Source organism: Saccopteryx leptura, chromosome 5, assembly GCF_036850995.1.
Source record: "Saccopteryx leptura isolate mSacLep1 chromosome 5, mSacLep1_pri_phased_curated, whole genome shotgun sequence".
Lineage (NCBI taxonomy): Eukaryota > Metazoa > Chordata > Mammalia > Chiroptera > Emballonuridae > Saccopteryx > Saccopteryx leptura.
The window spans coordinates 190236994-190259039 of NC_089507.1; the positions used below are offsets into that span (position 1 = coordinate 190236994).

The 22046-nt window shown below is 39.8% G+C and overlaps 1 protein-coding gene across 2 annotated transcripts in view; it reads right to left on the bottom strand.

Annotated features, from left to right (window-relative positions):
* Positions 1 to 22046, bottom strand: part of PLCB1 (phospholipase C beta 1) — a 686820-nt gene that overhangs the window by 79394 nt on the left and 585380 nt on the right. For both annotated transcript variants that reach the window (XM_066387177.1, XM_066387178.1), the window contains exons 28-31: positions 9073 to 9149; positions 8878 to 8967; positions 8378 to 8435; positions 6925 to 7011 (exon numbers count right to left, since the gene is read on the bottom strand). In XM_066387177.1, coding sequence (XP_066243274.1) covers positions 6925 to 7011; positions 8378 to 8435; positions 8878 to 8967; positions 9073 to 9149 — 312 coding nt within the window. The remainder of the gene's footprint in view (positions 1 to 6924; positions 7012 to 8377; positions 8436 to 8877; positions 8968 to 9072; positions 9150 to 22046) is intronic.

Genomic DNA, 22046 nt, shown 5'->3' on the forward strand with positions numbered 1-22046 from the left:
TATTAAGTTGTTCTGACTCTTGGACCAGGCGCGCACGCGTGTGTATGTGTGCACATGCACTTGTGTGTGTGCATGTGCACGCGTATGCGTGTGTGTTCAGCTCTGTGACAAAAAGTCTGAGCTTCTACAGATTATTCTAGTCACTAAGCCTACTCATGACCTTTCCTTCCAGACTGCCTGCATGCACGCTGGGGTCTGCCTTAGACAGGGAGACAGTCTTATGGAGACTGCACAGCTAGTCCCCACAATTACATGAGCCAATTCCCAGTAACACACACAGTCTCTTACTGGTTATACTTCTCTAGTGGAACCTGAATAAAACAAATGTTAACTAATTCAAACATTTTAGAAACAGTATGTAAAAATTTTCTATTTCTTGTAATGACTGGCTAGGTTATTTGAACCATCTTTTCCACTGAAAACAATTGCTAAAAAAAATAAAGGCCGGATTTGATGGTAAATAACCTTATTTTTTAAATGTTATTTATTTATTTATTTATTTATTTATATTTATCTGAACTGAGAAGTAGGGAGGCAGAGAGACAGACTCCCACATGTGCCCAACCAGGATCCACCAGCATGCCCACTAGAGGGCAATGCTTTGCCCACCTGAGGCATTGCTCCCTTGCAACTAGAGCCATTCTAGTACCTGAGGCAGAGGCCATGGAGCTGTCCTCACCACCCAAGCCAACTTTGCTCCAATGGAGCCTTGGTTGTGGGAGGGGAAAAGAGAGAAAGAGAAAAAGGAGAGAGGGAAGGGTGGAGAAGTAGATAAGCACTTATCCTGTTTGTCCTGTCAAGAAATTGAACCCAAGACTTCCACACACCAAGCCAATGCTCTACTGCTGAGCTAGCTGGCCAGGGCCTAAACTGTCTTCTTTAAAGAACCTAAGAAGCACAAAAATTTAGAGTCTAATCAGGCCCAAACTGCAGGGACATCAAACCTAGACAGGTAATAAACAAGAAAGCTGCTTTTCTTCTGAGCAGCTTTAGCTAATCCTGGAAATTTTGAATTCACTTTTGACAGCCTAGTAGTGTGAGCCTAAACTCAAAGCCCACAACATACTCAGAGGAAACATTCTCTACAATAAGACTAGCATACAAACTGTAGATTTAAAAATAAACCAAATAAAACTTCTGGAAGTAAAATAAAATCAAAAGCCAAAATTTAAAAAACTCAATGGATGAGGTGAATGGCAGTGCAAACCAAATGTTAATGAATTATAAAGAGAGTGAGAAAAAAAATTGTCCAAAGGGTAACACCGAGAGATAAAAAGATAGAAAATATGGAAAACAGGTAGAAAACAGAGAAGATGGAGTAAGAATGTCATTTCAAACATAATGTGATAAAAAGTATATTGGAAAATGTACTGGAAGCCATTTTGCTGAAATAATAGCTGAGAGTATTTTCTGAACTAATGAAAGTTAGCCATGCGGTCACCTCAAACACATATTTAAATACATTATAGCAGTGGTTCTCAACCCTTCTAATGCCGTGACCCCGCAATACAGTTCCTCATGTTGCGGTGACCCCAAACCAAAAAATAATTTTGGTGGCTACTTCATAACTGTAATTTTGCTACAGTTATGATTCGGAATGTAAATACCTGATATGCATTATGTATTTTCCGATGGCTTTAGGCGACCCTGCTGGGGTCGCAACCCACAGGTTGAGAACCGCTGCATTATAGGAAAACAATATAAAATATAAGAAAAAAATTCTAACTGCAGGCAACTAGGGGAAAATAGGTTATCATTAAAAAACTACATTAAGATTAACAATTAACTTCTCAACAATAACAGAAGTCAGAGGACAGTGGAATGTTATCTTCAATAATGAAAAAAAAAACTAAATTTTTTATACCCAGTGAAAGTATCATTCCAGGATGAAGGTAAAATAAAGACATTTTCAGACAAAAATAAAAATAAAAACTCTGAAGAGTTTACCACCAGTAGATGATATAAAAAGAACTCATAAAAATTCAGAAAATAAGGAGTCCAAATGAACAGTCTGAGACACAAGAAGGAATGTGCACCAAAGAAACTTCTCAGTATGTATAAATCTAAATGAACAGTGACCATATAGCATATAAAAATAATGTCTTATGGTTTTAGCAAACTCTAGAATGAAAACAAATTTCAAAAATAAATTAAGAGAAGAAAAATAGAACTAAAACACTTCTAACGTTCTAGTATCGCCCAGAAGGAGAATAAGCATGTCTAAGTTTTACCTTTATTATTCACATTGATAAAAATGAAAAAAAAAATTCTTACACAGAGAAAACCAAAACAAACCACAGGATGGGTCAACAAAGACTTGGCAACAAGCAAAATGTAATCAATAGGCAACCAATTTCTACTTTGTGGTCTGGCTTCTATGAGAAGTTCCAGTGGGTGCTGTCAGGGAGAATCCATATTTCCCCTTCTAATGGCAAAGGATTAGTGGAGGCACAAATAAAACATAAGAAATAAGCTTTTACTTTAAAGGCTTAAGTTATTCTCTTTTTCCCTGAACCCTGGGAAGGCCAGGATTGAAATCCTGCATTTAAGGTTCTGTCTCGGGGCAGAGGTAGGTCTGTAAGATTAACCTCGCCCAGGCCCAGAGAGATTAGTCATTATTACCCTGTTACAAAGATGTCAGAGGGAAAAGGAGGAAAATCAGGCTATAGTTTCCCCTGGTGGAGGAAAGAAAAAGAGCCAACAGGATGAAATGTTCTTTGACTATAAATTAAAATGACCTAAAGCTTCCTGGGGTTCTCTTTTGCTGATGAGCTAAATTAAAACAGATAACCTGAGTTCTAAGAAGCATCAAAGACAAATGAAGTGTCAGAGACAGAGTAAATTGCATATTTATCGACTGTTTCATGAGGTTATGCAGACGGTTCATTAAAAAGTTGCCTCAACAGATGATTCTTTTTATAATGAGGGCCTGTAGTTGCTAAGTGATCAATATATGTTGAAATATTCAGAGCAGACTCAGGGCAACTCCTGATTAACGATGTTTCACCAGGTTAAAATGAATCTCTTTGAAGTGTTCAGGGAAAAGGCAGAATGTCCTTTTCAGAATGAATCGATTCAGAGTCTAACACAACCACAAAAAGAGTGGCTTCCTTCCACCCGCAGCTGGGTTCCTGAGTTATTTCTAACACCTTTCATATACATAAACCCTGACTTTGGCAAACCCAGATATGGAAATCCCCAGGAAACCCATTATGTCATTGAGTTGAAAGACTGCATCCATCTTAAGAACTCTGCTGCTATAGATTTCATAGAAGACATGCTTTGAACCAAACTGGGAACATCATATATTCACTACTAAGAAATATTTCACTACTAGGAAACATGCAGCTGAATCTTTCCATAATTCAGAACCCTACTAAAAAGAAGCTGGATATTATCTTTTAAAAAGAATTTGTAACTTAATAAATTTCAGTGGGACTCATGGACAGGAAGGCATAATATAATTTTATGTCAAACGAGGGCCAAAATATACTACTCACAAAAATTAGGGCATATGTTATCGCATTATATTAAGCAATAAAATATCCCCTAATTTTCGTGAGCAGTATATTTCTCTATTATATAACTTCCCTCCTAGGGATCATCTACTTTCATTTGCCCCAATGCCTTCAAAGCTTACATACAAAAGAAACAAATTCACAGAATCTCTTCTTTCATGGGAAATAAAACGGGCTGTATATATGAAAAAGTGCCGGTACATATCACAGAGTGAGACCTTCTAAAATAAACTTTCACAATGTGGCTGGCCAACTTTGGTCTCCTACCAAATACGGACCAACAGGACGTAAGTTCTTGATCCACAGGGAAGTGAAAGGATTTTGATTGAGGCACACTGTCTTGTGACTGTTCTGTTGCAGGACGATAAAAAAATCTTGGGAACTTGAGTTGATCCTTCCAGATCATAAGTGCATGGTCAACGGAAAGGTTAGAAAGTTACACTTTAAATTAATCTTCAGATCTATCTTGCTCTACATCTAGCCAAAACTCCTTGACACATTAGAACTGTTATTTTTTTCAGTGCCGGTTCTTCAAATTTCTCATGTTAAAATTTTTTAAGATTTGGGGTTTTTTTTGTTTTGTTTTTTTTTTTGTTTTTTACTTTAATGGAATGGCTTGGTTACCAAAGGCTTGGGATCTTATACAGATTGAGACTGGGATTCATAACAGCTCAAAATAGTAAGAGAAATTAAAAATGTAAAGAGAGCTTTCTTCCCTGGTAAGGTGGAGGTTAGGGACATAGAACACATTATCACAATAGTTAAGTAAGTAGATGAAGAGGTAGTAAATGATAATATTTGACAACGTGGTGAAAGAAACTGACAAAGGAGAAGAAATATAATGCCATATAGTGTATATTTTTGCTGTAAGCCAAACATTAGCCATTATTGGCTTCTTTTTAGAAAACTGCTTATCCCCCCTGTAAAATATGTTGAAAAACTCTATTCCCCTCAATAACTTTAGACAAAATTTCTCATGCTTTCCTCTTCATAGGAAGGTTGCAACTATCTTAAATATGACCTTCTATAGCAGTGGTCCCCAACCTTTTTTGCCCATGGACTGGTTTAATGTCAGAAAATATTTTCACGGACCGGCCTTTAGGGTGGGACTGATAAATGTATCACATGACCGAGACAAGCATCAAAAGTGAGTCTTAGACGGATGTAATAGAGGGAATCTGGTCATTTTTAAAAAATAAAACATCATTCAGACTTAAATATAAATAAAACAGAAATAATGTAAGTTATTTATTCTTTTTCTGTGGACTGGTACCAAATGGCCCACGGACCGGTACCAGTCTGCAGCCCGGGGGTTGGGGACCACTGTTCTACAGTGTCAACTCAGTTTCCTTTCCCAGCATCAGTAATGGAACAATTCATAAATTTCTAGATGTCATTAAAATCACACAGCCTTTACAACTAACTGTCTGACTGAAAGGAAGTGTCTCGATTATAATACTGTTGGTAAGGTTCATTTTCTTGAATTGCTTCTCTTTCTATTATGTTTCTGCTTTTGTTGATTTCCCTCATATCTGTGTCAAGCTTCAAAGGCCACCCCAATACTGAATGGGATTATTTCCCAGCCAGTGCTGCTCTATTTCCAGTCCACACCCAACAACGGCGGGAGTGTGGATGACTGCTATGCTGGCCTGGTCATTCCTTTGACTCCATTTGCTGCCTGGGCTTAAAGTTTTCTCCTCATGACCTTCATGTGATCACATTGTTTTACTCCTGGACTCATTCTTGCTCCTTCTTGTCACGGTCATTTCCCTTGATTAGCTATTGTGTCTTACAAATCAACAGTCACCATTATCATTTTATTATCAAAGTCATGGTTCCGAAGCACAGCATTTTTAAGCCCTGAAGAACATCTCTCAATAAATGCTTTAGTTTGACATGGAACCAACCATCTTCAAGGGCAACCTTTAAGTCCAGAGAAATCATATTGGTTGCTATTTATAGTAAAAAAAATAATTAAAATTAAAAAATGAAGGCAATAGAACCACTACAAATTTATAACAACACTTCAGATCACTTTCCAAGGGGCCAAGAAAAGAAATTTTAAAATTGGCTATAAATATGGTTAAGTAGCACACATTGTTAAGTAGCACATCCAACTGCTAGCTTTCTTCTATTTCTCTGATAAGAAAACAGTTTAGTTCAGACAGTTGGATTTGAGGAGAAGCTGGACTCTACCCTTTAAAGTGAGTCTTAATTAATCCAAGCCAATCAGGAAAATAACACTCTTATGCGCATAATTGGATTTGGAATGGGTTCATGACATGACTCAAGATAATGAGGGGAAGTCTAATGGGAAGATTTAGGGAGGTTTCCCCAATCCTAGAAAGGCCAAAGACATTTCTTTCTATGATTTTGAATAATTTTATGTAGGATTGTGGTGCATAGAACAACATCTTGAAGTAATTATTAATGCTTGGATTTTTATTACTGCTTCAGAATCTATACTGCCTAGCCCAAATCTGTAGGAGTCAAAAATATTAAATGAACATCACAGGTAATAATATGAAAAGAGGAGCAGAAAAAAAACCCCACAAAAATATATTTAGAATTAACTGCAAGAAATCAATAAGAAGTGAATAAATAGACTATAGAATGAAACAAAACTAACACTTTTTAAGCTTTGCAGATTTAAAAAGTACTTTCATGAACTATCAGTACCTTTTAAAGTAGATATTTTAAACTGAATATTAAAGACCAGAAAAACTGAAAACCCTATCTTTCACAAACAGAAAAATCTTCCGTGATGAATGAAAATGGGTGGAATGATCTAAAACTAAGATGCTGTTTACCAACTTAAAATATTCAGTTTATAGATATTCAGTTCATTTAAAGTTAATATTCATGAAACACTGATTTTGACCAAACAATAAGCATAAGTAATTTTAAAGTAGATCTCCAATAAACTGTTATTCCAGGGGAAAAGAAAGTCTTGTTTTTTTTTTCTGGTTATGAGAATATTTTTAGATAAAAACCAGGGCGATATTGGTATAAGACATCCTCTGCTGGACAGAGTGTGCCATTACAATATTACATCAGCTATTTAAAGGTGAAGAGGCCTCGCTAATTTCTCTTATTTCTATCTTGGCAGGAAAGAGTGGTTGGGGAGCTTTAAAAATACTTATGCCTGAACCACACCCCAGACCAATTAAAACCAAATCTCTGCAGCCAGGCTCTGTGCACCTGCAGTTCTTAAACCTCACCTGTCGACAATAAAAGCTGAGTATTGCTAAAAAAATTTTTTTTACCATCCTTCAGAAAGAGACATAAATTCCCCATGGGAGATGTGATCTGAGATGATGTGCAAGGCGTATGAACTAAGGGACGTCTTATTCTAATTGAATGGGAAGAAAACGAAGTTATTGTGTTATTATTCAGGTCAGTTTACCTTGGGCTTTTCGTCCAGGATCTGCTGACGTATCTCCTTGTGTTTCTCTACGAGTTTTTCTTGCCGTTTACTTTGAGCCTCTTCTAACTATAAGAGAGTTACAGAGAAAGTCATTGTCATCTGAAGGTTCAAGGAAGTGTTTTCAGAAAACATTAAAAGATGTTCAGATCCATGGCGTATATTTAATTATTTCATACCCTGGTCAAGAACTGTTCTTATAGGTGTAGGACTCTGTTGGTAAGTATTGGAGCTGGGTGACAGGGGCACAGGAATGAGGATGGGGGTGATCAACAGATTGTACTCTTTGTGCATTTCTGTTAATATTTGAAATTTTTCATAATAACATTTTTCTGTTAATTTGGAAAAATGTAATGGCCTCTACCACTGGTGACAATAAATGGTTCTTTGGGGGAATCTCCCATTGACATCATGTTTCTGGGCTTCTCACTTGGAAGTGATTCTTCACATCTATCTTTAAGTGAAGGCTTTTTATATACAGGTTTGCGATTCAACTAGCAGAGACAGTGATCACGGAGTGCCTGCTCTGTGAAGCAGGCCTTCGCAGTGCTGGTGAATAGATACAACAAGGTGTCCTGTTTCCCTACCGGGGTGCACACTGTGCTTGCCAAGCATTCACACATAGTTTGCAAAGGAATGAGGGATTAACTGTGTTAAAAAGGAACACCAGGCCCTGGCCGGTTGGCTCAGCGGTAGAGCATCGGCCTGGCGTGCGGGGGACCCGGGTTCGATCCCCGGCCAGAGCATATAGGAGAAGCGCCCATTTGCTTCTCCACCCCCCCTCCTTCCTCTCTGTCTCTCTCTTCCCCTCACACAGCCGAGGCTCCATTGGAGCAAAGATGGCCCGGGCGCTGGGGATGGCTCCTTGGCCTCTGTCCCAGGTGCTGGAGTGGCTCTGGTCGCAACAGAGCGATGCCCCGGAGGGGCAGAGCATCGCCCCCTGGTGGGCAGAGCGTCACCCCTGGTGGGCGTGCTGGGTGGATCCCGGTCGGGCGCATGCGGGAGTCTGTCTGACTGTCTCTCCCCGTTTCCAGCTTCAGAAAAATACAAAAAAAAAAAAAAGGAACACCAATCCCAAAATGGAGTCACTTTCGCTAAGCCCCACCAAGACTTAGTACTTCACTTAAATGAAGTTTCAGCCTCTCCCATGAGGGAGTTTTAAGCCAGGCAGTTTGGAATGTCAACGTTAGTGAAGTCATCAGCCTGATAAAAACCCCTGCTTCCCCCTCAGCCAAGGTGCCTGGCCTGTATTAATCCACTCTTTAACTTCCTTGTCCCACCCTCTCTCTGTCTGTATTAAACCTCCCACTTTGCACATCTCCTCAGAGCAACTCTCTGTGTAGTAGATGGGATGCTGCCTGATTCATGAATAAAGCAGCCACTTAGATATTTCCATTCCCACAGCTGAACTTCTGTTTTTGAACAACCAACATACCCTCTTGATGTACTGCACCACCTCCTGGATGTATGACCGGATCATCTCTGTCTTTTCCCTAAAAGAAAACAAGTAGATCATTAGATGGACAAACATGGCATCCAATAAACTTGAGAATCTAGGATTCCCAGGTGAAGGTTTACAGAACTCTCAACATTCTTATTACCGCTGCAAGGAAGGTACAAGGCACTGGCTCTGGACAGAGGTCAGGATCCACCCAAGGGCAAACTTCGTTCTCACTAACTGCTGGGAAGGCTGCCAGACATTACTAGAAGTATTTAGCCTTTATAAGGGACACTTTTTATTGTCTTTATCTAATAGGTCCTTTTCTGAACTGCTCTTTGAGTTTCAGGTTGAAAACCTTCCAAAAGGGACCTTTTGAAAGGTTAATTAGAGGAGAAATTACACAGGTGGATCTTTAGGATTAAGAAGCTGTTACTCTGATACAGAATAAAATAACCCCCAGGTGAAAGGTAGGGGAGAAGGGTCTCCCTCCTTACTCTTCCATCTGGCTTTTGTCTTTGGATTTAGCTTCTGTTATCTTCTCCTGCCTCTTTTTATCCATTTTCTTCTTCAATTCCTTCTTCTCTCTGAAGTCAATGTGGAAATAAAAGGGGAAAAAGGCGAATCAAATGGCAGTTTGTGTTTAATACACTCATGTACCCATGTTGACTGTAATGAGAAAGGAGGCTTACTTCTCACAGAGTTCTCTGAGCTTCTTTAGCTGATTGTTCTGACATTCTTCAGCGACATCCGTCAGTTTTTGAATAAGCTGGGGAAAGACAAGGCCAGTTTGCTGTGTCACATTGTCACAGACAAAGCACCCTCTCCCTTTGCTCCCCCAAACAATAGTATCACATGTTAGAAAATCTCTCACTGATATTTAACAATACTTAGAATTACCAGACATCTATTATAGGCAATGAGGACATGATTTAAAACCATCATATTGTCTTGGTTTTAATACAAAATGCTTCTTCTTACCTCTTTTTAATTAAACAGGACACCTTAGAGTACTCTGCTGGTTACTGCAGCATCACTCAGGGCAGAGATTACAAACAGGACCCAGGTTCTAATCCCCACTTTCTGACTTATTAGAAGTATGATTTAGGTCAAGAAGACTTACATTCTCTTGGTTGTAAATAAAATAATTAATGCCTTTACCTTTTGGAGGTACTGTGAAGCTTAAAATAGAATGAGTATGATACAAATGTGAGCTATAATTAACCATGAATCATAATTCTTGGTTTCTAGCTATCACCCATTGTTTAATTGTTTTGTGGATCATGAGTTACCCGTCTACAAAATCGGTGATTTTGTTCTTGTGTGGGTGACTTCTAAAAGAACATGAGAAATTCTCTTTTTTGCTACCATGGAGTTTTAATATATCTCCATTAAAGCAATTATTTTATTGCCTTACATCTATTTTCTCATCAAATTAAGCTTGAAGGGGGCAGCGACTGTGTTTTCATATCCTCGGCCCTCCGCACAATGCCTAGTGCTCAGTACGTGCTCAATAAAAGCTTTTCAATTATGAGAGCACCATTTTGCCTTCCAATCCTTTCTCATTCTTCATTCCACATGAAGACCACACACAACCTTCTTCATTGCTCAGGCAACAAGGGACTCAACTCTTCTTCCTGGACACCAGATAGACGATGAGGACTTCCTGTGAAACCCCGCTACTGTTCCCCAGAGATGGAGAACCTCAGATATAGCAGGGTGACTACACCAGTTTTATAGAGCTGTAGTGACAACAGTGACAAGGCAATAGAATCCTAATGCCAGCAAACTTTCCTTGATAATTTATACATACCGGGCACAGTGTGAAAAGTTTTAAATGCACTAATTTATTCAATCCTAAGAGTTGCCCTATGAAGTTGGTGCGATTATCTTCCTTTTACATGGGAAGACAATGATACCTGGGGCTCAAGTTCCTGGCTTAGGGCCAAAGAGCTGGGTAAAAACCCAGTCAAATCAGGCTTGGGACCTTTACCACGTCCCCATGCCATTTGATCCTTCTGATTCTAGAAACTGTTTCAAAAGACCCCCTCTTATCAAGAGAATAAAAGAAGTCACGGGAGAAATTCTCTTACAGGATTACAATAACAAGTCCACATTTACTTAACATGAACGTAAAATCGGACGCACTCATCTGTGAAGTGGATTAAATTTGAACAAATGTCCATGGGGCTTGGGCCAGCAGGAAACTTATTTGATCATTCAAAAGACATTGCCTGATCATGACTGTCACAATTAAAGAAGTCACAAAATATTACAGTGTTGCGCTATTTATCAGCTTGTCTAGGTGTTAAATACAGTGTGCAAAGACTGGAAATTTCCTAGAGGATTCCCGTGATGCCACTATACTAGCTGAGGATGCACACTCAGCACCACCCCTTCCCCCGGGACTCGCCTCTCCCACTGTCCGTAACCAAGGAGCCGTGGAGCCTTAGCAAGGGATCCCCAACCGTGGTTGCAACATCAGAATACTGTGAGCAGCTTTTTAATAATACAGCTTCCAGGGCACATCCCATGGCTGATGGACTCCAGATGCCAAGGGGCAGGGCCTGGGAATCAGTATGTTCAAATCGCCTCAGAGGATTTGGGCGCTTTGCCAGATTGCAGGGCTTTTGGTGGGCTGGTTGCCCTTCTACAGACTGTCACTGTATCTCCCAGCAACGCTTTTGACATCAGTCGCATTCCCACTTCCGTTTCCATGTTTCTGTCTCTATCTTTCATCTGATTCTGGGGTAATTTCTTATTTTTTTGATTCTGTCAGCAACTGCTCACATTTATTGCTTGCCTTCTGCCTCCTCCTTCCACTTGATCCTCAACAACATCAATAGCCAGTCAACAACATCAGTAGCCAGTCAACAACATCAATAGCCAGTCAACAACATCAACAGCCAGTCAACATCAATAGCCAGTCAACAACATCAATAGCCAGTCAACAACATCAACAGCCAGTCAACAACATCAACAGCCAGTCAACATCAATAGCCAGTCAACAACATCAATAGCCAGTCAACAACATCAACAGCCAGTCAGCAAAGCCACTGAGCTTGAGATCGCACAGCGCTTATACTCACTCAGGACATTTATTTTGACTTGGTTTTAGCCTCACACAGTTGCCAGCACCACACTCCCTCAAGGTTCCACAAAAGTCCCTGTCTCTGGTGTCCCCCATCTTCCTTCCTACCCCTCTCTCAGACCACCCGCCTTGCTCTGTACTCTTCTCAGAACTAGTGCCCACGTCCCTTGCTCGCTTTGGCTAAATGATTCAGTTTAGCCACAACCCAACAAATATTTATCAAGTGCCTACTAACTCCCAGGCACTATCCTGGAAACTCTGAGGCGATGTCCTGGCCTTCTGATCTTGCTACTTAAAGTATGGCCCATGGCCCAGAAGCTTTGGCATCACCAGCGATCACATTAGAAATGCAAATTCTCAGACTCTATCCCAGATCAACTTGAAATCAAAACCTGTATTTTAACAAGATTCCCAGGAGATATTTATGCATATTACAGTTTGAGAAGTACTGTCTAGAATTATTAAGGATGATGGAGACAATTTTTAAGAAGCCTTCTGTTATGGACTGAATGTCTGTGTCTCCTACCCTCAAATTCATATACTGAAATGCTAACCCCCAATGTAATGATGTGAGGAGATGGCGTCTTTCGCAGTTGATTAGGTCACGAAGGTGGAGCCTTCCTGAATGGGATTAGTGCTCTTATAAAAGAGGCCCACTGAGCTCCCTAGCCCCTCAGCCATGTGTGCACCCAGCAAGAACTAGGAGGTGGGCTCTCATGACACACCAAATTTGCAGGTGCCTTAAACTTGGACTTTCAGCCTTCAGTAGTGTAAGAAATAATTATTTGTGGTTTAAGCCACTCAGTCTCTGGTGATTTATTAGCACAGCCTGAACCAGGACACCTTTCTCAAGTTCCCTCCTCTCTGCCTCAAAACATCTTGGGACCTTTCCTTGCATTCTCTTCATTAGCCCAAACTCAGCTTCCCCTCTGTGACACAGAGAGCTTCCCTTCTGGGTTTGTGGAGGGAAAACCCACGTGCAAGCCTTCACAGATCACGTCATAGGTTCTTAACGTGGGTGCCCTCCTCTTCCCTCCCAGTGAAAGGTTCTTGCCTGTGGTTTCTACCCTGTCTCCTTCCACCTATTGGCAGGACCCAACCCACCCTTTCATTTTCTCCTCTCAAACTTCCTTCTGCATTGGCCACATTCCCTTTGTGTAAAAACACATCTCTCTTTTCCTCATCCTCCCAGAACCCTGAACCTTTGTTACATCTTCGACTTTCCTTTCCTTTTTGGCCCTAAAATGGAAGACTAAGCATGTTTTCAAAGCTGCAGTGCGTCCCCCCACCCCAATATTCATCAACCCTACAGTCTCACTTCCGCTCCAACCTCCAGAACGCACCTGGTTTTGCCTTAAGATTACAGGAACTTTTCCATTACTAAACTTATGGGCCATTTCTCAGGACTTAAGTTTTATTATTCCAGACACCTGAAAAAATTCTTAGTTCACAGCACCCTTAGGATTGCATTACTTTTCTCATGATGCCCTTAAGCTGAAAGAAATAAAGGAACCGTTTCATTTATTTCTTAAATAATGAGGTGCAAACAACTTTGCAGTAGTATGCCGCACAATGTCCAACAGATGTTGCTCTGTCTCCTTCAAAAATGTAGAATATTCCATCATTCCACTGTGAGTTCAACATAGTGCCTCAGGGTGCCTTTGTACAGTTTAGGAATCATGACTTTGTCTTGTTGCTAGCATGCCACCTGCCAACCATTCTCATACAAAGCTCTCTTCCTTTAGTTTGTAGTATCTGCAGCAGTTACAACAGTCACACCTTGTCTGACTCTTCTAGGGATTTCCATTCATGTCAGCATCATCAGCTGCCTTTGACTAGCTCACCAGCATCCCAACATTTCAACAAGCAAGTTTAGAATTTGTCGCTCACAGAACATAAGCCATTGATTGTATTTTCCCATTAAGATTCATTGTTCAGTTCAAAAGTGAAAATTACCAGTGATTTCCCTCCTGGGTACTCTTCCAATCTAATGAGTCATGGAGACTTTTTAATTTCTCCTGTCACTTGTATCTCATGGCTTTGTGTTAACTGCACTCTAGTTCAGATTTTCATTAACTGCAGTTGGGACTTGGCAACTACTCCCTTCCCACCTTCGGTCTCTCCTTAGCTCCTTAGTCTTTTTACTCCATCTCAAGTAATCTTCCCTTTTGTATGTGCCAAATCCTTGACTGGCGCTCCATCTGCAGACGTGTTAAGTTCCAGTTCAAAAGTTCCTTTGTTTATCAACATTCATCATACCCATCAACTTGGCAGCATTTTGCTCTCAGAACTGTCCAGGCATATACCTGCTCCTGTACTTTGCCTCATGTTATTCTTCTACTTTATGCTATTTCCATTTGAATGGGAAACAGCACAGACAGAGAACATTCCCATGATCTCACAAAGTTCCATTGGGTTGTGCTGCTGTAATTGCTTCTGAAAGAGGGTGGGCGCCGCTCCAGCCTTGTCCATGACCCTCTCCTTGCTAAACCAGCCTTGGGTGTTTTTCCTCTTTGGTTGCCCAGATAATTCTAAGCCTTGGCACCTTGATAGGCTTTTTCTATATTATTTACAGATATTTAGCTTTGCGTTACATACTTTAATATTACTGAAGGACATTACTACTGCAAACTCTTAATAATTTTTGGAATCCCAGGTGCTACACAAAATAGATACTCAAAAAATATTGTGAATGAAATCTTTTAAGTTTTAAAACCACACTGCCGGCCCTGGCCGGTTGGCTCAGTGGTAGAGCATTGGCCTGGCGTGCGGAAGTCCCGGGTTCAATTCCCGGCCAGGGCACACAGGAGAGGCGCCCATCTGCTTCTCCACCCCTCCCCCTCTCCTTCCAATCTGTCTCTTTCTTCCCCTCCCGCAGCCGAGGCTCCATTGGAGCAAAAGATGGCCCGAGCGCTGGGGATGGCTCCTTGGCCTCTGCCCCAGGCGCTAGAATGGTTCTGGTCGCGACAGAGCGACGCCCCAGATGGGCAGAGCATCGCCCCTGGTGGGCGTGCCGGGTGGATCCCGGTAGGGCGCATGCGGGAGTCTGTCTGACTGCCTCCCTGTTTCCAGCTTCAGAAAAATACTAAATAAATAAATAAATAAATAAATAATAAATAAATAAAACCACACTGCCCATGACCTTGGTGATAGCTACAGAGCATCTTGTCCAAGCCATATGGTGTCTTATCAAAAATACTTTCAAAACCAAATAACTTTTGTATTCAAGAAGCTAAGAATTATTCCTTTAGGAACAAATGCCTTACTGTGAAATCCAGGTATATTTTTTAATTTTATTACTTAAATTTTTTACTTGTTGATGTTTAGAGATATAGATAGATAGAGAGAAACATCGATTTGTTATTCCATTTATTTATATATACATATTGGTTGACTTTTGTTATGTGTCCTGACTATGGATTGAACTGGAAACCTTGGTGTATCAAGACAACACTCTAACCAACTGAGCTACCCAGAAGACAGGGTAGGTGTTTTTTTTATATATATATAAATATGGCTTTTCCATGCAAGTAACAAAAGTAGTACTTCCCTGGAATCTCAAAGAATATGTGTTTAAGAAAGGACAACTCTATGTTTAACAGGACACATATGTAAATGTCTTTCCACTGTGCTCAGTTCCCCTCGGTCTCCCCTACTCTCTCGTGACTCATCCCTGGAACACTCTGCTCTTTCTAGATGTTTTCAAAGGACAATCACTCTTACTGTAATTCTTCCCCTACAGCACTGTTTCCATGTAAACTTCCTCTACTTAAGGTCTAGGAAAAGCATGACTTTGTTAATAATATGCCACTATTGTCAGATTCACGATTAAACTGGCAATGAGATTACAGATATGCATCAATGATTTTTCTCTTTCTTACCCTAAAAAGAGAGTGTATACGATTCATCTATGCTTTACTCTCCCCAACATTACTTTTCCAGGAAGATCTTCCTCAGCTTTTTGAGAACTGGCTCTGTAGTCAATGGAGTTTCCATGGGAACTGGTAGTTTTTATTCCCACCTCTGGGCCAGGGGAAGCACTGATACAAGTTAGATCAATCATACCCTGACTTTGGCCATCGGTGATTGGTCTGAAGTTGCAAGCTTATCCAATCATCAGACCCTAACAAGGCTTTCCTCGAGATTTTTCCGACCTCTCACTGGAGAAATGAAATGCAACTTAGATGGGATCAGCGCCTATATTTTCTGAGAAGGGGAAGGCTATTTGCTGCTTTGGAAAAGAATAATAATAAAATTCAGAATGAGAGAGAGAAACAGACATGAGGAAATAAAAAGAAAATGAGGAGGAAGAGATGGGAATAAAGGGAGGGATGAAGGAAAGGATATAGAGAAAGAGAAAAAGAGAAAGAAAAAGAGAAAGAGAGAGAGAGAGAGAGAGAGAGAGAGAGCTGTAAGGTGGTTTCTGGTACCCATCTCTCAATCTTTTCCTTTCTCCCAGTTTGAACAATCAATTCTTTATTAGGTGATCTACTCTATATTTCTACTATCTACTATTCTTATCTAAATTAGTCCAACATGAGTTTCTGTCAGTTGCAACCAAGAGAATCCTGATCCCCAAAAAATAAAGTAAAAAATTGTACTGTTTAACCCCCAAGTAAGATAAAGGAACCTGTGAGTTTTGGACTCTGAGATTCCATTACATAAAATGTGAATACAGGACCCAGAAGAGGAATTATTCACACAGTAATTAAAATGTTTTCTATCTAACTTAATATCTGTTAATAAATACATCAAAGACCTTGTCAATTATGTGTTAGCCAAGAACTCACTGGAGATAGGAAAAAAAAAAACTAGTTTAAAATTGTTAGACAATAAAACAAGAGAGTACGTGCTAAACTGAAATGCAGTAAACAACATTTAATTTTAACATTTTAATAGATTTTTTGTTTCTGGCCCAAAGGAGTGGGCACATTTCAATAATTTTTCTTATTTATTTACTATTCACAACAAATCTCCTAGTTAAATGTTCCAAACCTTTTAAGGAATGAAAAGGAAAAGCCACAGGGGAGTATAATGTCATGTTTGTCCTAAATCCATGTTGAATTTCACTTAATTTAGTCATTTGAGGGTGAGAGAATGGTTTCAACGGAAGAAAACAGTTTCTTGACTCTAGCTCAAAAGGGATAAAAAAATATGCGAACAGAAATTAGCATTCTTGGAGTCTCTTCTAAGAAGGATAATTTTTGGAAAATGGGCAAAAAGTCAAGTATTGAATGTTCACACTGCAGACACAACTCAATCTTCCTTCTCATTCTGCTACTATCTAGAGAATATCTCTCTTTTTATTTTTATTTTTTGCTAGTCACAGTACTCATTCTGAGTTTTCACTCTAAACGGTTTTCCTTCTACAAAGAATTTATGATGCTTCTAAACTAAGTAATAATCTATGGACTAAAGGCATTACTGACAACTTAAAAATGCGGTGGATGTCTACACTGAGGTGTACTGTGGTCATTCAAATTGAGAAATACTTGTTCATTCATCAGCTGGTCCTTACTGAGCACCTACACCGTACTAGGCACTGTGCTAGTGAGGACGGTTTAGCCCTGAAGCTGTGAGCTGCCAGGCCCTGTCCTCCTGGACGTTCTCCAGGGCTCTCTTCTCTTTTCAGAAGAAAGAGAGATTCTCAGACAAAAGGGCAATTATCTTGATCATTTTCTGACACATTCTTTCATACTTATGAAATTGTTTTCTTTGTATTTGCATAGCCAAACAAAGTTTATAGCTTCTAATTAGAATCTAAATGCTTAAAAGATCCTTGGAATTTTATTTTTCTTGCTGGGTTAAAAAAATAAAATAAAAAATCTCACGAAGACTCCTGGTCAATGCCAGTAAATCGGTTCAGTAAATGTAAAACATTTAAAATTATTTTTCACTTTAAATCCTGGGGCAAATGTCAGCTTTTTAGCTTTCTGGGGAATATAAATGAATCAATGTAACATACTTCCTGGAATGATATTTCTGGTATTCCTTTATGAAGTTATCCACTGGAAATATCTTCAACCTTTTTTTAAAAAGCAACATATTGATCAAGGGAGTTCTAGTTTTTTGTTTATTTGTTTTTCCTCATTTTATCAGCCTAGAGAATGCTAAGGGTTTTGCCATCTCAATTCTCTGGGCTGTGTTTCCTCATCAGTAAAATACAGCATCTAAATTATCTCTTAAGTTCCTTTAATGAGTTGCAAAATTATAGTATTCTATAGCTATAAGTGTTTTTAGAATTCAACAATGGTTTAAAATATCCTGAAAATAAAAAAGTAAGAATTCATGGCCATTAAATATTTATTTTATTGCCCTGGCCGGTTGGCTCAGCGGTAGAGCGTCGGCCTAGCGTGCGGAGGACCCGGGTTCGATTCCTGGCCAGGGCACACAGGAGAGGCGCCCATTTGCTTCTCCACCCCTCCGCCGCACTTTCCTCTCTGTCTCTCTCTTCCCCTCCCGCAGCCAAGGCTCCATTGGAGCAAAGATGGCCCGGGCGCTGGGGATGGCTCTGTGGCCTCTGCCCCAGGCGCTAGAGTGGCTCTGGTCGCAATATGGCGACGCCCAGGATGGGCAGAGCATCGCCCCCTGATGGGCAGAGTGTCGCCCCATGGTGGGCGTGCCGGGTGGATCCCGGTCGGGCGCATGCGGGAGTCTGTCTGACTGTCTCTCCCCGTTTCCAGCTTCAGAAAAGTGAAGAAAAAAAAAAAATTTATTTTATTGATAAAGGTAACTTTTATGATAAAGAAGTTTCACTACAAATGATTCATATACAGCTTTAAGTAAAAATTATAACAGAGCAAAGAATTATCCCTTTGTAATTATAAATGCTAATGAAGGTACTTGCAAGAGTTATTGAAAAGTCAGTGTGTTGTCACAAATGATGCAATTATAAATTTATTGATTAAAATAGAAGAAAATGAGAAAATGGTTGCATCTGATCAAGTCAAATGAGATCATTATTTCTCATCAGGTCAATTGAAGTAAACCCAAACCACTCAAATTTTAGGATAAGGCTTCATCTTTCTAAAAGATGTCAAGGCCATTTAATTGAGCATAAATAAAATAAATATCATTCACCATTCAGACGTGGGAAAGTAGCAATAATATTCAAATTGGTTGTTTTCAAATAATTACCATAGAAGACCTGGCTGAAAGAGACATGATTCGTCCCGTGGTGACTGGTACCTAAAATAGCAATGAATCATGGGGCTAATATTTCAACAGTCCATTTGGAAGCTGGACCCAGAAGAGCTGCCCATGAAGATAAATACCACAGCACGTCAGCTACTTTCCCCTTTAATGCAAAACACATCATTTCTGGATCCTCCACTTGCCAGATGGAACACAATAAGTTCTATAAATCCAGAGGGCACAAACTAAATCATCTGCCTTGTGGATTCTATTTGGGAATTTTCCTTTCAGCAGAATCTCTTCTGTTCCCTAAACTTCTTTAAGTTGACACAAGTCAAAACTGTTATTCTCTGCCTTTTGGGATGATCTGTTTACTGAAATTCTCCCCCCCCCCCCACCCCACCCCCAATCTTACTTAGTCACCAATTAGCACATGAAAATATATTAAGATTTATATTGTGCACATACACAAAAGAAAAACCCAAGATGAAATGTTTATTGCTTTAAGCTGAAATCCCTAATTATTATTTTGAAAGGTCTGAGAGTTGGATCATTTCCATAGTTTACAATTAAAGTGAAACCAGCATTACAGTCAGAGGAAAACTTTGCAAGCATTGCTGTATAAACTTTTTATTTTAGAAATGAGAATGCAGCCTGACCAGTGGTGGCGCAGTGGATAGAGTGTCGGACTGGGATGCAGAGGACCCAGGTTTGAGACTCCAAGGTCGCCAGCTTGATTGCGGGCTCATCTGGTTTGAGCAAAAAGCTCACTGGCTTGGACCCAAGGTTGATGGCTCAAGCAAGGGGTCACTCGGTCTGCTGAAGGCCCGCGGTCAAGGCACATATGAAAAAGCAATCAATGAACAGCTAAGGTGTCTCAAAGAGAAACTGATGATTGATGCTTCTCATCTCTCTCCGTTCCTATCTGTCCCTATCTATCCCTCTCTCTGACTCTTTCTCTCTCTGTCCCTGTAAAAACAAACAAACAAAAATAGAAATGAGAATGCAGAGACTCAAGGGGTAAAATATTTTAGCTAAAGCTACATAACTACAAATGGGAATCATGCCTCCTCACTCTAAATCCTTTGGTAAAGAATAATGAGTATGTTCTAGGCACTCTATTAAGTTTCCATAAGTGGCTTAATTGTATCTCACATCTTAATGATGAGGGCTATCTGTAGATTTTTAAAAGAAGGGGGGAGCTAATTCTCCATTGCTCTCTGTATCTACATCCATTGCAATGTGACTCACAGCTCCCCTATACAAGAGACTCTATGTCCTTATCTCTTGGGTCTGGGCAAGTCTCATGACTTGTTTTGGAGAAAGAAGGAAGAAGAAACAAAACCTCTTAAGAGTCTTTGTCCTCTTCCTCTTGCTCTCAATTGGATGCCTTTCTATATCCCACACGAACAGCCCAGGCTAGTGTGATGCACAATGAGAGATGTGGACCAGTCATTGGTGTTAACCCAGCTATGATCAGCCAACCTCCAGGGTGATTGACAGCTGAACCAAAGATGCATAACTGAGCCCAGCCAAGACCAGAAGAAACTTCAATTGCTATATACAGAATCATGAGCAAAGCAAATGTTTGCTGTTTGAAACCAATACATTTTCAGGTGTTTGTTATGCAACAAAGCTAGCTGATAAAAGATAAACATAAAGTAGGCCTCAGCCCACAAATTGTACTCTTCACCACTGGAAACCCCTTGGCAGGGACCACATTTAGGCTTGGTCCACACAGAATCCCTCCACCAGTATGAGGACCATAGTAGATCTTCAATTTTAAATGGGTGAGCGAGTGATTATGTAAGCATACTTTATACTCTCTAACTTGCCCAACATCTTAAAATAATAAAAGAAAAGATACAGTATGAACTCCATGGGTAAAAGAACAGGAGACAATCTAACAGAAAAATAGGCAATGGGTGTGAACAGCCAGTTTGTGGAAAAACGAATGCAAATCACCAATAAACATATATAAATATGTTTATTTTTGCTCATAATTAAAGCAATAGAATTTAAAATTAACATCATATTAAATATATGGTACCATTTCTAACTATAGATATTATATGTAATATATATAATCTATGTAATATATTATAATGTAATATATAATATATATAATATATATAATGTCACATATGAATACATGTAAATATATATAGCTAGAAATTCGGGTATATGCATACATTTGTATATATGGGTTGGGTAAGAGTAGGTTTGCAGTTGTTTGTATAGAAAATAATCTAATAATTAATAAATAATAACATAAGAATAAAGTATGTTTCATGTACTTACAACTATAAACTTACTTTTGTCAACCCCTGTGTACATATGTAAATATATATGTATACATATGTACATGTATGTATATATACACACGCACACACATACACAAGAAAAGATAACTATTGACTCCATTAGGGTTACCCAGTGATGATCAGGATAACCAACCAATAAGAATACATCCTGAGAATTATTTCATTCCTTATTTCACTACTTTCATTTATTGATTATTTCTTCCTTGGCAGAGAATGTAAAGTTTTGAGGGAAGCTGTATCATTTATTCCTCCAGAGAAATGAGCCCATGTCAAAATCAGACTATTGGAGGAAGACAGCGCACCCTCCTCAACCACAGCGGAGATACTTCCCAGTGCTACAATTACGCCTGGTACTTATACTTCAGCTGGGCAACCACAGAGGGAGGAAGTACAAGGTTGGCTCCCAGACAGGCAGCAATAGCAAAGGGTCTGGCAGAAATCATCAAAAGGAAGGAAATGAGCCCCCTCAGGCTATATGTAGCAGGATGTCAAAAATACAATACACATTTATACTGGAACTCAAGATTCCCTAGCCAATTCCTGCATTGTGTGTGTGTGTATATATAGACATACATATACATACATACATATATATAAAAGCTTGCAGTTAAAACAATGTTTCGTGTATAATATTCCTTCTTTTAGTTTCATGAGGGGAGGGTTATTCTTAACTTCAATGGACAAATGAGGAAACATAGCTACTTGGTGGGGGAGCAGTGGCCAGAAATGATGAGATTTGCCACAAAACCTGCACTCCTCATCACTCGCATCCTGATGGGTCATCTCTTCACAGCTGATCAATATTCACCCAGAGTGCCACTGTGCGCCTTGGGGGCTGGCAGGGAAAGGTGAACTCAGGTGCATGTGCATTCGTGTTGGTTTGGGGCCCACGATGATTGCTGGTGGGACAGGCAGGAGGACGTCTAAGAATATGGGGCATTAATGTCAATGTGAAGGGAGGGAGAAATGGATGGGCCTGGAACACGTGGGAGACTTAAAATCAGTGGTGGGATTCAGTAGGTCACAACAGTTCAACAGAACCGATACTTAATTTTTGTTGAGTTCGATGAACCGGTTGTTAACATGGCATTTGTAATCAGGGTTCTCTCTAAGGTGG